Source organism: Tasmannia lanceolata, unplaced genomic scaffold, assembly GCF_043159265.1.
Source record: "Tasmannia lanceolata isolate RefF3 unplaced genomic scaffold, GAP_Taslan_0.1 ptg000012l, whole genome shotgun sequence".
Lineage (NCBI taxonomy): Eukaryota > Viridiplantae > Streptophyta > Magnoliopsida > Canellales > Winteraceae > Tasmannia > Tasmannia lanceolata.
Window position 1 is genome coordinate 36,330,295 of NW_027518689.1, and position 13,833 is coordinate 36,344,127.

Below are 13,833 nucleotides of genomic sequence, written 5' to 3' on the forward strand. Positions count from 1 at the left end.
TGGCGAAAACTTGTTCAAAAGATCCTATACTCTCCCATACTTAAAGTGTCTCCGGCCCAGCGACGCCACGTATGCCCTGCAGGAGACACACGAAGGTATTTGCGGGGAGCACTTGGGGGGCAAAGCCCTGGCGATCAAAGTCCTCCTTAGAGGTCTGTACTGGCCGACGTTGAGACAAGACGCGCTGACCCTGGTAAAGAGATGCGAGAAATGCCAAAAGTTCTCCCCCACCATTCATCAGCCCGCTGTATCTATGGCCCCAATTGTCAGCCCGCTACCCTTCGCTATTTGGGGGATGGATATCTTGGGCCCCTTCCCACCGGCCTCCGGAAGGCGCACCTTCGTAGTGGTGGCTATTGATTACTTTACCAAATGGGTGGAGGCTGAACCTCTAGCCCAGATCACCGAACAGAATGTGCAGAACTTCTTCTGGAAATCAGTAGCCTGCAGATTCGGGATTCCTCGCGCCCTGATAACAAACAACGGCAAACAGTTCGACTGCCGAAACTTTCGGAAGTTTTGCTCCGACCTGAAAATTGAGCAGAGGTTCACCTCCGTAGCACACCCACAGACCAACGGGCAGACAGAAGTCACAAACCGAATCCTGCTGCAAGGGATCAAGAAAAGACTGGACGAAAAAGTTGGTCGATGGGCAGATGAGCTGTATCACGTCCTATGGGCCTATCGCACCACCCCGCGCACACCAACGGGTGAGTCCCCATTCAACCTGTCCTTCGGAACAGAGGCGGTAATACCTGTCGATGTAGGCACCCCGTCCGCTAGAATTTCCAACTTCAACGAACAGCTCAACGGTGACGGGCTCCGCGCGAATCTTGACTTATTAGAGGAGGCCAGAGAAGAATCCCGAATAAGAGTCGCCGCCTACAAGCAGAAAGTATCTCGCTACCATGACTCGAAGATACGCCCTAGAGAGTTTCGAGTTAGAGATCTTGTCTTAAGGAAAGCTGCTATCTCCCAACCCAAGAAGGCCGGAAAGCTTTCCCCAACCTGGGAGGGGCCTTACCGAGTAAAAGAGGTGATTCGCCCGGGAAGTTATAGACTGGAAACACTCGAGGAACAACTATTACCACATGCCTGGAACTCGAAGAACCTTCGCAAATATCATCAGTAGCAAAGTAGCCGACACACACAACAACAAAAAAACTTTGTAAATATCTCCTGAATGTGAATGAAAGAACCTTTTCTTTTTGCAAATGCCTTCGTGTCCGTCAGATTTCGAAACCCAGTTCACTAAAACTAGGGTACTCAACGTTTGGTTCGCCACGGCTCGTCTCCAAAAAGACCGGGAGCCCACTCCTGGTCCGGAACCAGCCCGGATGCAAAAACCAAAGCTCCTTCGAAACCCAGTTCACTAAAACTAGGGTACTCAACGTTTGGTTCGCCACGGCTCGTCTCCGCAAAGACCGGGAGCCCACTCCTGGTCCGGAACCAGCCCGGATGCAAAAACCAAAGCTCCTTCGAAATCCAGTTCACTAAAACTAGGGTACTCAACGTTTGGTTCGCCACGGCTCGTCTCCGCAAAGACCGGGAGCCCACTCCTGGTCCGGAACCAGCCCGGATGCAAAAACCAAAGCTCCTTCGAAACCCAGTTCACTAAAACTAGGGTACTCAACGTTTGGTTCGCCACGGCTCGTCTCCGCAAAGACCGGGAGCCCACTCCTGGTCCGGAACCAGCCCGGATGCAAAAACCAAAGCTCCTTCGAAACCCAGTTCACTAAAACTAGGGTACTCAACGTTTGGTTCGCCACGGCTCGTCTCCGTAAAGACCGGGAGCCCACTCCTGGTCCGGAACCAGCCCGGATGCAAAAAACCAAAGCTCCTTCGAAACCCAGTTCACTAAAACTAGGGTACTCAACGTTTGGTTCGCCACGGCTCGTCTCCGTAAAGACCGGGAGCCCACTCCTGGTCCGGAACCAGCCCGGATGCAAAAAAACCAAAGCTCCTTCGAAACCCAGTTCACTAAAACTAGGGTACTCGACGTTTGGTTCGCCACGGTTCGTCTCCGCAAAGAATCGGGAGTCCACTCCTAAGTCCATGACTCCTACCTGGAGCGATAGTTACGCATCATACAAAAAAGCAGTATAAACTAGAGACGGACAAGCATAGAAGAGTTAGACAAACAAAAGTTCTTTCCATTCATATGTTGGGGCCTCAGAGGACCATTACAAAAAGGGAGTTGGGCCTCCAAGGGGCCATTACAAAAAGGAATCAAGAAGTCGCCAAAAAAAAGGAAAGAAAAAGAACTCAGGGCGCCTCATCGCCCCCATCCCGCGCTGAATCTGCCCCCGGGGGCAAAAGTGCGTCAGCTGCGGCCGGCTCCTCGCCAGTGAGCGTCGGTGGATCAGGTATAACCATCCTCGACAGGTCAACGCCCGGATTGGAATCCTTGACCTGCCCAAGGCAGTCAAAGAACCCTATCTTGTAGGCCTCACTGGATAGAAGAAGGAGTTCGTCCTCCTTCTCCTGAACGGCAGTCGCCTGCCTCGATAAGGCTCTCTCCCTCTGAGCGTTGAGGGCTTCCGTCGCTTCCTCCTTCTGCGCGGCCAGCTGAGCGGCAAAATCTTCTCTCAGCCGCTTGATCTCGTCGGCAGATTTTTTGACGGACTTCTTCAGCTCCTTCGCGTCCTTTTTCAGCTTCCCATTCTCCTCCTCAGACTTGGTTATAGCATCAGAGAATTTCTTACTCTTCCCCCGCAGATCGTTGAAGTACACTCCGATCTATAAAATACAGAGGAGCAAGTGTTAACACAAGCAAACAAAACAGAAGGCGAACAAAGAGTAAGCGTACTCGTCAGCCATCTTACCTGATAAAGAGAAGAAAATACGGCCTCTTCGGCCGTAGCTGGCGGCTCGTGGAGAACCTGTTGCTTGTCTTTGTCAAGAATACATTTAGTTTGAATCTCTACAGCCACCCGGCTCTCTCCAAGGCCGGAATCAGTCTTTTGGACGGCCCAGTTCGGCCGAAAAACGTTATCACCGGGCCTCGTCGGGGGCGGGAGGGTGCCAGCAGATGTCGCCACGGTCCTCGAGGACCCCGCGCCCCGGCCGGATGAACTCAGCAGTTTCACCGAACTCTTGACCTTGGGCGGGGGCAGCGCGTCCTGAGTCGGAGCCGGACTCGCCGTCTCTGGGGCCTTCCTTTTCTGGCCCTGACGGACCGTCCCGAAGGCCCCCTTCCTCATCTTATCCACTAACGACTGCTGCTGCATCTCTGAAAGATAGACGAAAACAAAACCAGTCAGAGACAAAAAGAAGAAAAGAAAAGCGGAGAGACGAATTTTAAAGGAGGCTATCTACGTACGTGCCCGGGTCGCAGTACTAAGGCCCAACCCAACCAAAACCTCTTCCCCTTGGAAGTCTGAACAATTAACAGGCCCCTCCCGATCCAGCACCTCCCGAAGTAGAGCGAGGGTTCTCGCATCTTCACCCTCAAGGAACGGTTTGCGACTCATCGCGACTGTATCTGGGGTTCCCCATTTCAAAGGGACCGGCCAAGGCTCGCTGGACTCCGCGTCCTCGACATAAAAGAACCTGTTCCTCCACAGGTGTATGGAGGTGGGAATGCCAGTGATCATTTTTATCTCCGGACGCTGGCTAATGTAAATCCAACCACCACCCTTGTGCTTCTTCAATTGCGCACATGCGCGGAACAACGGTACTGACAAGTCCCTCTGAAGCCGGCCCCGAATGAGGTATACAAACCCCATGAGCAGCCTCCATGAGTTCGGCGCCACTTGGGCCGGAGCTAGCCCGTAATGCTGAAGCACCAAAGCGAAGAAGGGGTGTAGAGGAAATCGGAGTCCGGCCCTCAATGACTCGTCATATATGCAAATATCAGAGCTTTCGTTACAGGCTCTATCTCCCTCCGTCGCCTCCCTCAGTCCAAACCTGGATGGGATGCAGTACTTATCCCTAATCACTGCCATGGCGGACTCATCCAGGTAGTTCTCCTCATTGAGAGCCTGTATGTTGTAGGTAGGGTTGGCATCCATACGGGCCCGTGCCACGACCTCAACGGCCCGGCCCAGGTGAAACGTTGTGGACGCCTCGCCGGCGTCACTACCAACACTCCTCCCTTGTGGGACGTAACTATCCGTTAGAAGCGGAGAGGTGTTCAGGTCTAATATCGCCTCGTCCTCCCCCTCCTCATCACTACCTATAACAGTCACACTCGCTGTTTTCGGGGCCGGTGACCAGGTAGGCCTATCCTCGATCCTAATCAACGATCTAGACCCTGAACTACTAGAAGACGACTCCCCCGAGCCGGACTTAGAGCTAGAGCTACTAGACATGAAAGCAGGAAAAGAAATGAATGAGACGCGCTCAAGAAAAATTACCGGATCACACTGAATGCTCCCGAATCCACCGCCGTTCACAAAAACTACACGACCCGAACTGACCTTCGCCGAACTGAGCTTCGCCGAACCGACAGAGAAAAAAGAGGAGGAGAAGGAGGAGAAGTAAAAAGTGAAAGTGAGGAGGTAAAACCCACTCTTATATAGATTTCTCTGAGGCGGTGTGCATTAAATGAAGGGCACACGTCTCGAGGACACCCGAGGGATGCCACGTGTCTTGTATTAATGGCGGGCACAAACTTCGAGACGAGTTCCAAGCAGTCCGGCCCAAGCCGGACTGGATATGACGCGTTTCGCAAAACGACAAAAAACAGTCCGGCCCAAGCCGGACTGGGTCGCTAAACGACAAAAAGCAGTCCGGCCCAAGCCGGACTGGATATGACGCGTTTCGCAAAACGACAAAAAACAGTCCGGCCCAAGCCGGACTGGGTCGCTAAACGACAAAAAGCAGTCCGGCCCAAGCCGGACTGGGTCGCTAAACGACAAAAGGGAGTCCGGCCAAAGCCGGACTGGATATGACGCATTTCGCAAAATGACAAAAAGCAGTCCGGACCAAGCCGGACTGGGTCGCAAAACGACAAAAGGGAGTCCGGCCCAAGCCGGACTGGATATGACGCGTTTCGCAAAACGACAAAAAACAGTCCGGCCCAAGCCGGACTGGGTCGCTAAACGACAAAAAGCAGTCCGGCCCAAGCCGGACTGGATATGACGCGTTTCGCAAAACGACAAAAAGCAGTCCGGCCCAAGCCAGACTGGGTCGCTAAACGACAAAAGGCAGTCCGGCCCAAGCCGGACTGACGAAAATCCGGACTGCTTCCAATTTCTGGACTGCCCCAATTTCCGAACTGCTCCAAAATCCGGACTACCCCCAATTTCCGGACTGCTCCAAAATCCGGACTGCCTCCAAAATCCGGACTGCCCCAAAATCCGGACTGCCTCCAAAATCCGGACTGCCAGAATTTCCGGACTGCTCCAGATTCCGGACTGCCCCCAATTTCCGGACTGTTCCAGAATCCGGACTGCCTCCAGATTCCGGACTGCTCCAAAATCCGGACTGCCTCCAAAATCCGGACTGCCCGAATTTCCGGACTGCTCCAGATTCCGGACTGCCTCCAATTTCCGGACTGTTCCAGAATCCGGACTGCCTCCAGATTCCGGACTGCTCCAAAATCCGGACTGCCCGAATTTCCGGACTGCTCCAGATTCCGGACTGCCTCCAATTTCCGGACTGTTCCAATTTCCGGACTGCTTCATATTCAGGACTGCCACATGACAAGCCTCGTATTTCCCCAAGTCACCATAATAACTTGGAGAACTGGGGGGCAACTGATGGGGTGCGATAACGCAGCAGCCTGTTAGCTTCCAACACGTGGCTAGAGGAGGGCCCACCGCAGGACCCTCGCCAGCAGGGGTAGTTTGGTAATTCCCTCGGGGTAGGTGAACCTGAATCTATAGCTGGTCGACACCTGCGTTGGAGGCATTAACTCCTTACCTACCCCAAACCCTCCTTATAAAAAGGCTTCCAAAGCTCATAAATCGGGGATTGAATTCTCACCCACCACTCTTAAAATACCCTCTTCACTCCGGCTCATACTGACTTGAGTGTCGAAGGGCCTGTCCGGAGTACACTCCGGGTCGGTCATTCTGACCTCGTTTGCTCCTGTGCAGAACACATCTCATCCGGACTCTACATCCCTCCAGCTCGGCTCTTACGTCACTGCCATATCTGTTAACCGATTTTGGGTCTAACAGCAGACCATCCAGCTTTTTGTAATTGGTCGATTTTAGACTGTTGATCAAGCATGATGAAAAATACATCCTTTAAGAAGTGTTTTAACCCATTGATTTTTGTATGTTTCTATCTTGCCAATGAGATTTCCGTTTATGTGGTTTCGATCACGTAGCACATACGCGACGTGGGCACTTAGTCATGGGTCATGATCGTTCTTGTTCTTGTTCTCGTCCAACTTGAAATGGAATTGAAATCTCTCACTCTGTCTCTCTCATTGGTGCAGAAGCTTAGAAAATTCTAGGTTTGACGGGCGCTCCTTAGAAATTATATGGTGTATGCTCGTAGCTGCACATAATGGGGGCACGACATAGTTGCTGCCCTTGATGTTTGATCCAACCACAACCTTTTATAAATTCGGCTGTTGTAGAATCGAATATCAAGGGCGGCCGTGTCACTTCTAATTGGATGTAGTATTGCATCCTTATTGGCGGAGTATGGTGGGCCTATTTACATTGGTTTGCTGGTAGAAGAGTGCTAAAATGACCAGTGATTGTTAGGCTCTTTCTTAACAGCCATTTTTGGGACCCAAGTGCATGGATGTGATTAGAGGATTCTAAACCCTTGGTCCATAGAGCTTGGTAAAGGGTTCTAGAATGAAAAAGCTAAATGGTTGATTTTATTAGCTCTTTATTATACAGATAAACAGTCTCAATAGACATATATGTCCCTACATGGAACCCAAAAATTGGGATTAGACTCACCCCATTAATGGGCCTATTGGTCATCTAAAAGGATAGGTAGACCTGGCAAAGGAGTGGACCGGGCCGGGTTTCACCCGACCCGTATAGGTCAGGGTCATACGGACCGGGTAAAAAATGACCCGGGATTTTACGGGTCTCTACTTGGTGGACCCGGATCCCACCCGCACGGGCCGGGTTGACCCGCGGGTCTCCCTTTTTTTTAAAGAATATTGGTTAACCTCTTTGGCCCGTATTTTCGGAATGGAAAAAATCATTAAAAAAAAACAACGTCATAACTAGTCCTTATTGGCATGAAATGACCATTGACAGAATAACACGAAGAAAAAGCAGCACTTGGGAACTGAGATTTTAGTGATGGACGAAAAAATCCTCACATCCTCCCCCCAAAAGAGGAAGAAAAAGCAGATATGACGAAAATACCCTCATTTTAGTGATGTGACAGAATGACAGGAAGAAAAAGCAGCACGTATTTTTAAGGGGTTGAACTTTGACGAAAATACCCTTTCACCTGAACTATACTCTTGAAAGCTAGATTGAACTTTAGTGGGGCCCAAAAGGTATTCCGCTTTTTAACGGGCACCCGCCGTTCAACCCGGCCTAGACCAGTTTTGACAGGCCGGGTGGACCCTTGGGTCAATACTTTGAGACCCGGTCCCAAAAATTACGGGTGGGCCGCCGGTCCGGGTCACTTCTTGCCAGGTCTATGTTTAGGGGGGTGAAACATTTTTCAACCATTCCGCGAATTTGGCGTTAAACTTCTGTTCGCATTGAATTTAGTTAATCATTTCGGCTAAGTCAGGAGCAGAGAGATATTTTGGCTGCTTGTGGGTTTCCACGAGAAAACTTTCCTCACTAAATTAGCCTTTTTCTGATATTTTTACTTACATGGCTACTTAGAAAGTTAGAATTCACCACCCACACATAGCACTGTTTTATACACGTGGCAGTACTTGTTTTGAGCCACTATGCATTCGGTTGGCTTGATACGACATACGAGCACCATTATATTGGGGCAATCAGAGTGTGATGTTTATTTTATTGTGGATCCGAACAAACATTGGGTTTTTACAAAAGACTACCTATCCTATCGGGTATTCTTATATAACCTCTTCCCCTAGATGATACACACCACCCTAGTGTATGTAGTTTGCGCGGGTTAAGTCGCGAGGGATTTTAATGTGCGGACTTCTTGATGTGAAAAGAACACATGCCCTCGAGTTAGTGACGGAAATCCGAAGGACGACAATGGGTCTTTGCCTTCAAAAGGTGAAAATACCCTCAATATGAAAAGATTGAAATACCTCTAATTTTTAGTCATTGAAAATTTCCTCATTTTAAGCAAAAATCAAGTTCACTTTAATGAATATTAGTTTTTTTAAAGAAACAAGATATGGTTACCATGGAACCAAAGAAAAAGTGTCTTTTCCTTTTCTTACTTTTGTTTCCATAAAATGGCAAAACTACGCTCATATGCCATATGGCGTGGAGGGATTCGTTCCGTTCCACTCTCGGTTTCCCTAGCAACAATCTTTTTTAAATAGCACTTTTATTATGTGTTATTACCTGCACTAAGTCTAGACTGGAGAGGTGAAAGGGCTCCCCCATTGCATGCACATCACTGTCCTGCAATAGTGATGGCTGAAAATTCAGTCACGATTGTGACGGGCAGCCAATCAGGGTGCCCCACTTTCACCTCTTTCTTACCAGGGCACCCTTCAATTTACGCTTCCTCTATTAACTAATTTTATAAATTATATGCAAATAATAAAGGGTGATGATAAATTCACGCCCCCCATAATTCGCACCGAGGGTATGTGGCAAACTTTAACGCTTTTTTACGTCAATTCAGGTTAAAGGGGTGCGAATTATCCTAAAGGGAGTGCGAATTTATCATCCCCAGAATGAAAAGGGTTCTGGTAAAAGAAGTCTTCTACTTTGCATTACTTGCAAAAAGAGTCTTCTAGTTTGACAATTTGCAAAAAGTCATCACATTTGGGTTACTTTTGCAAATTGGGTCATGCCATAAATTTGTGACTAAAATAACCATGTAGATTTTCTTCACTCGTAAAAGACCACTAAAATGCCGTTCATTTGTTGGGCCACAACATAAATCGGTTTTACCCCAGAGATTATCTCCATAAGATGATCCTAACCGTCTGATCTATAGAGGTTACAAATGAACGGTTTTGATCATCTTGTATAGTGGGCCTCAGTGTACTTTCTAAAAAATACTGTACTTCACGCACAATCATCATTTAATTTCCCGGGAAATTAAATGATAAGGAATCCTCTTTAAGGTAATACCAATTTGGGTGGTTTAGCTTTTCAGGGTTGGACCCTAAATGAGGGTTGATGGATCAATTGGCTAGGATCATCCGATCATGGTGGGTTGGGTGCGTTTTGCGGTTATGGGTGTCAACAGATCTACTTTGCATCGGATCCACCTATGGCTTGGTCACGATCCATTTGAATCCATTAGGTTCCTTTTCGGAGTGTTAGTATGGGAAGCGATCTATTTTTAATCCGACCTTCCATCGAAATGTCCTACGTCCTACTTACATTATGAAAAGTAAGGGCCTTGGGTTAGGAGAGGAAAGAAACTCGAAAGAGAAGAGAGAATTTTCATTGAAACAAAAAGCACAGGAAAATGAAATGTTGTGTCGTTTTGAGCAGGGTTTTTAATGTTACAAAAATAATTCTCATTAATGTACATAAATGAACCAAAATATGAAGGGTAATTTTATACATTGCAGCCCTTCATTCGGATCTAAGACACTCCATTGGATTTTGTAGCTACGTCTGGGCATGATCTGAAATAATTTCGAACCTTAGGCTATATTGATCCATTGGACACGTTCGAAACTAGCTACCGATCCCAAATCCTGTCCATTAATATTCATTGGACAATATGGGTCCATTGACCCTCTTATTAAATAATAGTAATGGGCCGGACCTATGGGAGTCCGATCCCAACTTACCTACCCAAAAAAATGGGCGGGACCTATGCTCGATAACATCAACAAAGTTATCATGTCGATGTGGCACAGATGAGCTGAGGAAATTGCAGTTCAAAGTAGGGGTGCAACTCGGGTTGGGTTGGGCCGGGTTGAGGCCAACTCGAACCCAAACCGACCTGATTTCCAACTCGAGTTCAACCCGACCCGAACTGAGGAACACTATTTTCCAACCCGAACCTAACCCAACCCGAGTTCAACCCGACCAAACCCGAGTTTTTAAGCTTAAAAAACATTTTTTCGTAGAAAACAATTTTCATTAAAAATGTCGGGTTTCACTCAGGTCGGGTTGCCAAACCCTCAACCCGATCCCGACCCGAACTCAACCCTGGTTGGGAAAAAAATCAACTCGAACCCAGCCCGACCCAACTTTTTTTTCAGGTTGCACCCGACCTGAGTTGCACCCCTAGTTCAAAGAGCCTAGCAGGCAGTCTTTATTGCAATTTTTCATGTACAATAACCAGGTTATTCGTTTGAAAAAGTAATCAAGCACTTATAATTCAACAATTACAAAGTTTGAGTTGTCTATTGGGTGGCAACCAAGTGAACGATCTAGATTGCCTTGAGATGGATCAGACACCATTATTGGATGTTTGCCATCCCCCAAACATCTATAATTAGTCATTTTTCTTTTTGTCAGCTAGGGCATGCTAGCATTGATCTTGGCATAGACCCATTCTTAGGTTTATTCAGCCCAAGCTTGTACTTGTACTATATGCTAGCGTAAATTCTCAAGTACCAAAAACAGTGTCATAGCAGGTAGTATTCTTTTTTTTTTTTCACAATAAATTCTTCCAAGCTATCCAAAATCACTATATCGAAAAATCCAAGTCACATAGAGGTCCTATCCTTTTCTTTTCTCGCAATGATTCTTCAAAGCCATCTGAAATCACTATCACAAACAAACACTGCCAGTGGAAAGAAAAGAACATGAACAGTTGAACACGAACAAAAAGAAGACTCACATCTACATGCATCCCATTTCCATATAATTATACATAAACAAAACAGAAAGTTACATAAAACATGGATGCCATGTAAAAATTACAGAACTGTCAGTAACAAAAAAAAGAACAACACAATATTAAAAAGGAAGTAAACTAAAGAAAGCTTCTTCTTTTTTCCCTCTCGGTTTCCAAGTCTACGCCATGTTTTCCGACAAGGCTTTCCAACTACTAGAGATGCTCCACTGGTCAGAATTCGCCGCAGATGGGAACCCATTACCGCACTTCGCAACCGTCCTCACGCTCTCGATCAGTTCCTCCGTTTTTGCCTCCTGAGACAAGATCTCGGTTAACTGTTCCGGACTTATCACAAGCTTTACCTTCCAAACTCCAGAACTGTTATTGTTATATCTCGGAAAAATCTCAGTTTCAGACCTTCTCCAGATCCCATGACTGTCAAAAGACATACGGTAAGGCGCGGAGACAGACGAAGTTCTACTGATTTTGGCATCGTTGTTGTCTTGAAGAATTGTTCGTCTTTGGGACTTGAGAGGGAGGAGATAGTATAACTCTCCTGAGAGTAACTCATCGTTGTGGAGAAGAGGCTGTGAGAAGAGATCTCTGCTGTGGAAAATCCCGTGTGAAGGAAACTCGTTGGTTATGCATTCAGCTGTGATGGGTGCGTAGAGCTCCATAATCCCACCATTGGATGTGACCACTTTTATTACTTCACCCACACCTGAAAATCCTCTAAATACACAGTTCCCCATCTCTCTATTTTCTTTTTCTGAATCTTGTTGTTGAATTTTCTTATATTTGAAGGAGTTTGAGACAGAAGAGATGGTGTGGGTGGGTGAGAAAGGAGTCGGTGGGATGTTTCTATATAGCTTCTTGACCGACACAGGGAAATCTCGGTACAAGTCCTAAAGCCGAAAGAATAGGGTTCATCAAGGAAAGGAGGGGTCTGGTCCCAGACCCATTTTTTGCTTTTTCTTTTATCTTTGATGGCCCCACATTTGGCGACTCTTTGCCTGAAAAGTTGCGAAGTTTTGGCATTTCTAGAGCTTTGCGTACGGGAAAAGATTACTCAGAAAAAGAGAAACTAAATTGGACAAGGTAAAGAAAAAAAGGGGAAAGAGGAGGGAGAGAAGAGGGCAGTAACTGAAAATGAGTTCGAGATGGACAGTTAGTGGGTAGTGGCCTAGTGAATGCTATGCTTACCCTGATTTCGGAGCTAAAGTAAAAGGGACATGATATATTAGTCCCCCTTTTTTTACTTGGGACAGCCCCCTCTAGTGTATAAGAGTAGTCATAAATACACTAAGAGGGTTGTCCCTGTTTCAAAATGGGGAGAATTTATCATTTTCTTGTGTTTGTAAAGAAGGTAGTGTTTGGTTATCAATATTCAATAGAGGTGGCAATGGTTTGAGGATTAGCATTAAAATATAGCAGGGAAACTGCAGGGAAGTGTCAAAATCGATTTTGGAAGAATTAGTTATGAGTTAGGGAGTTGTACCATGAGATGCACTTACCTTGAGTTCCCATAAAAAAGATCGACTGGGCCCATTCAAAAGATGTAAACATGATTATGACCATTAATATAGCCCAATTATTGGACAGATATATAATTTTCATAACCATGTTGATGGCTTGCAAATTGAGTGTTAAAACACTAGGTCATGTTTGCCATGGAATATTAGTGGGGCCAGGTGTGAGAGATGGGTGGAGAGGAAGAGACTTGAGAGAATGGGAGTGAAGGGAGCATGAAAGCCCATGAAAAAAAACAAAGAATATTATTTTTCACTATTTTCTAGGATTTCTCATGCTCTCTCCACTTGTGCCAACCATGCCGTTAGTGATAATCCTAAATAAACAAGAAAGGTGGTAAGGGGATTTAGAGGGATTAAGACAAAGGTTTGTGTATTTGATCTAGTTTTTGATGAAGGAAAAACTGCTTTAATTAATTAATCCTTTTTCTATTCTTGCTCATACTCAATTTCTCATGGACGTATGCACAATTGCTGAACAACGTAAGCCTAGTGTGTATCTTCATTGTAAGCGGCTTGTAGATTGTTTACTTATTTCCATGCGATGTTTGATCGTGTTAGGCCTGGCCCAGTTACTTAGAATCAACGCTATGCCATCAAATCCATGACTAGATTATCTGATGCATGGCACATGGGTGGGTCACACATTGGGGCATAAGTCCATCTCACTGTATCATTTCCCATTTCCCATTTAAAATTGGATATAGCTAATCACTTTTCTCCTAAGTTTATGAAAGGGAATGGTCTCCATGCCCCAATGCTTCGATAGCGGACTCCTTTCTTTATTTTAAACTTCTCAATTAGTTGTTACAGGCAAACTACCAAAGAATAATTACTGAAAGGTTTAATTTTGAGTCCAATAATTAGTTCTGGACTCATAATCGGTTCTCAAAATCTAAACAATCAGGGTAGAGAAGGATTGATTCAAGTTCAATTTACAACTTTCGGCGGCATTCAATCTACTCAAAATTGTTTCTTTGAGTGATGATGGCATGTCTTTAGCAAAACGGTCGACAGTGATAATTAGAAAAAATTGAGTGGAGTGAGTTTTTTTAGTGGCCCAAATGGGTCAATGATTTCAACAGTTCCAATACATAATTTTTACCACTATAGAGCCTCGAATTTCCTGCTTAATTCTAGGCATTAGCATACCTCCAATCATATTGTCTCAAGTCTCAACCGTTGGCTCTTAATGATAGGCAGGGAGACAACAGGCCAGAATCAATTTTTTTAGTTCAAAACCTGATTATTGGAGTCCAATATTCAATTTTGGACTCGAAATTAATTCTTAAAATCGAAAGCGAACATGGGCGCAACTGGGTTCGGGTTGGGTTGAGTTTGAATCAACCCGAACCGGACCCGATCAAGGCGGCCGGCTTCGAAATTTTCTTTCAATTGTGACCATCCTTGAAATTGTGTGCCAAAGCCAACCTCTTGAAGCCCGGGTAAAGTTGAGCCC

At 46.3% G+C, this 13,833-nt stretch overlaps 1 protein-coding gene across 1 annotated transcript; it reads right to left on the reverse strand.

Moving 5' to 3' along the window:
- Positions 1 to 10,830: 10,830 nt before the first annotated feature.
- On the reverse strand, positions 10,831 to 11,812 carry LOC143887274 (UvrABC system protein C). Its single transcript, XM_077391382.1, has one exon. The coding sequence runs from the start codon at positions 11,595 to 11,597 to the stop codon at positions 11,025 to 11,027; it is 573 nt and encodes a 190-aa protein (XP_077247497.1). The 5' UTR covers positions 11,598 to 11,812; the 3' UTR covers positions 10,831 to 11,024.
- Positions 11,813 to 13,833: the final 2,021 nt, after the last annotated feature.

Bases quoted from the DNA above. Each gene is read 5' to 3' on its own strand.
- LOC143887274 (XM_077391382.1), bottom strand. From the start codon at position 11,597: ATGGGGAACTGTGTATTTAGAGGATTTTCAGGTGTGGGTGAAGTAATA.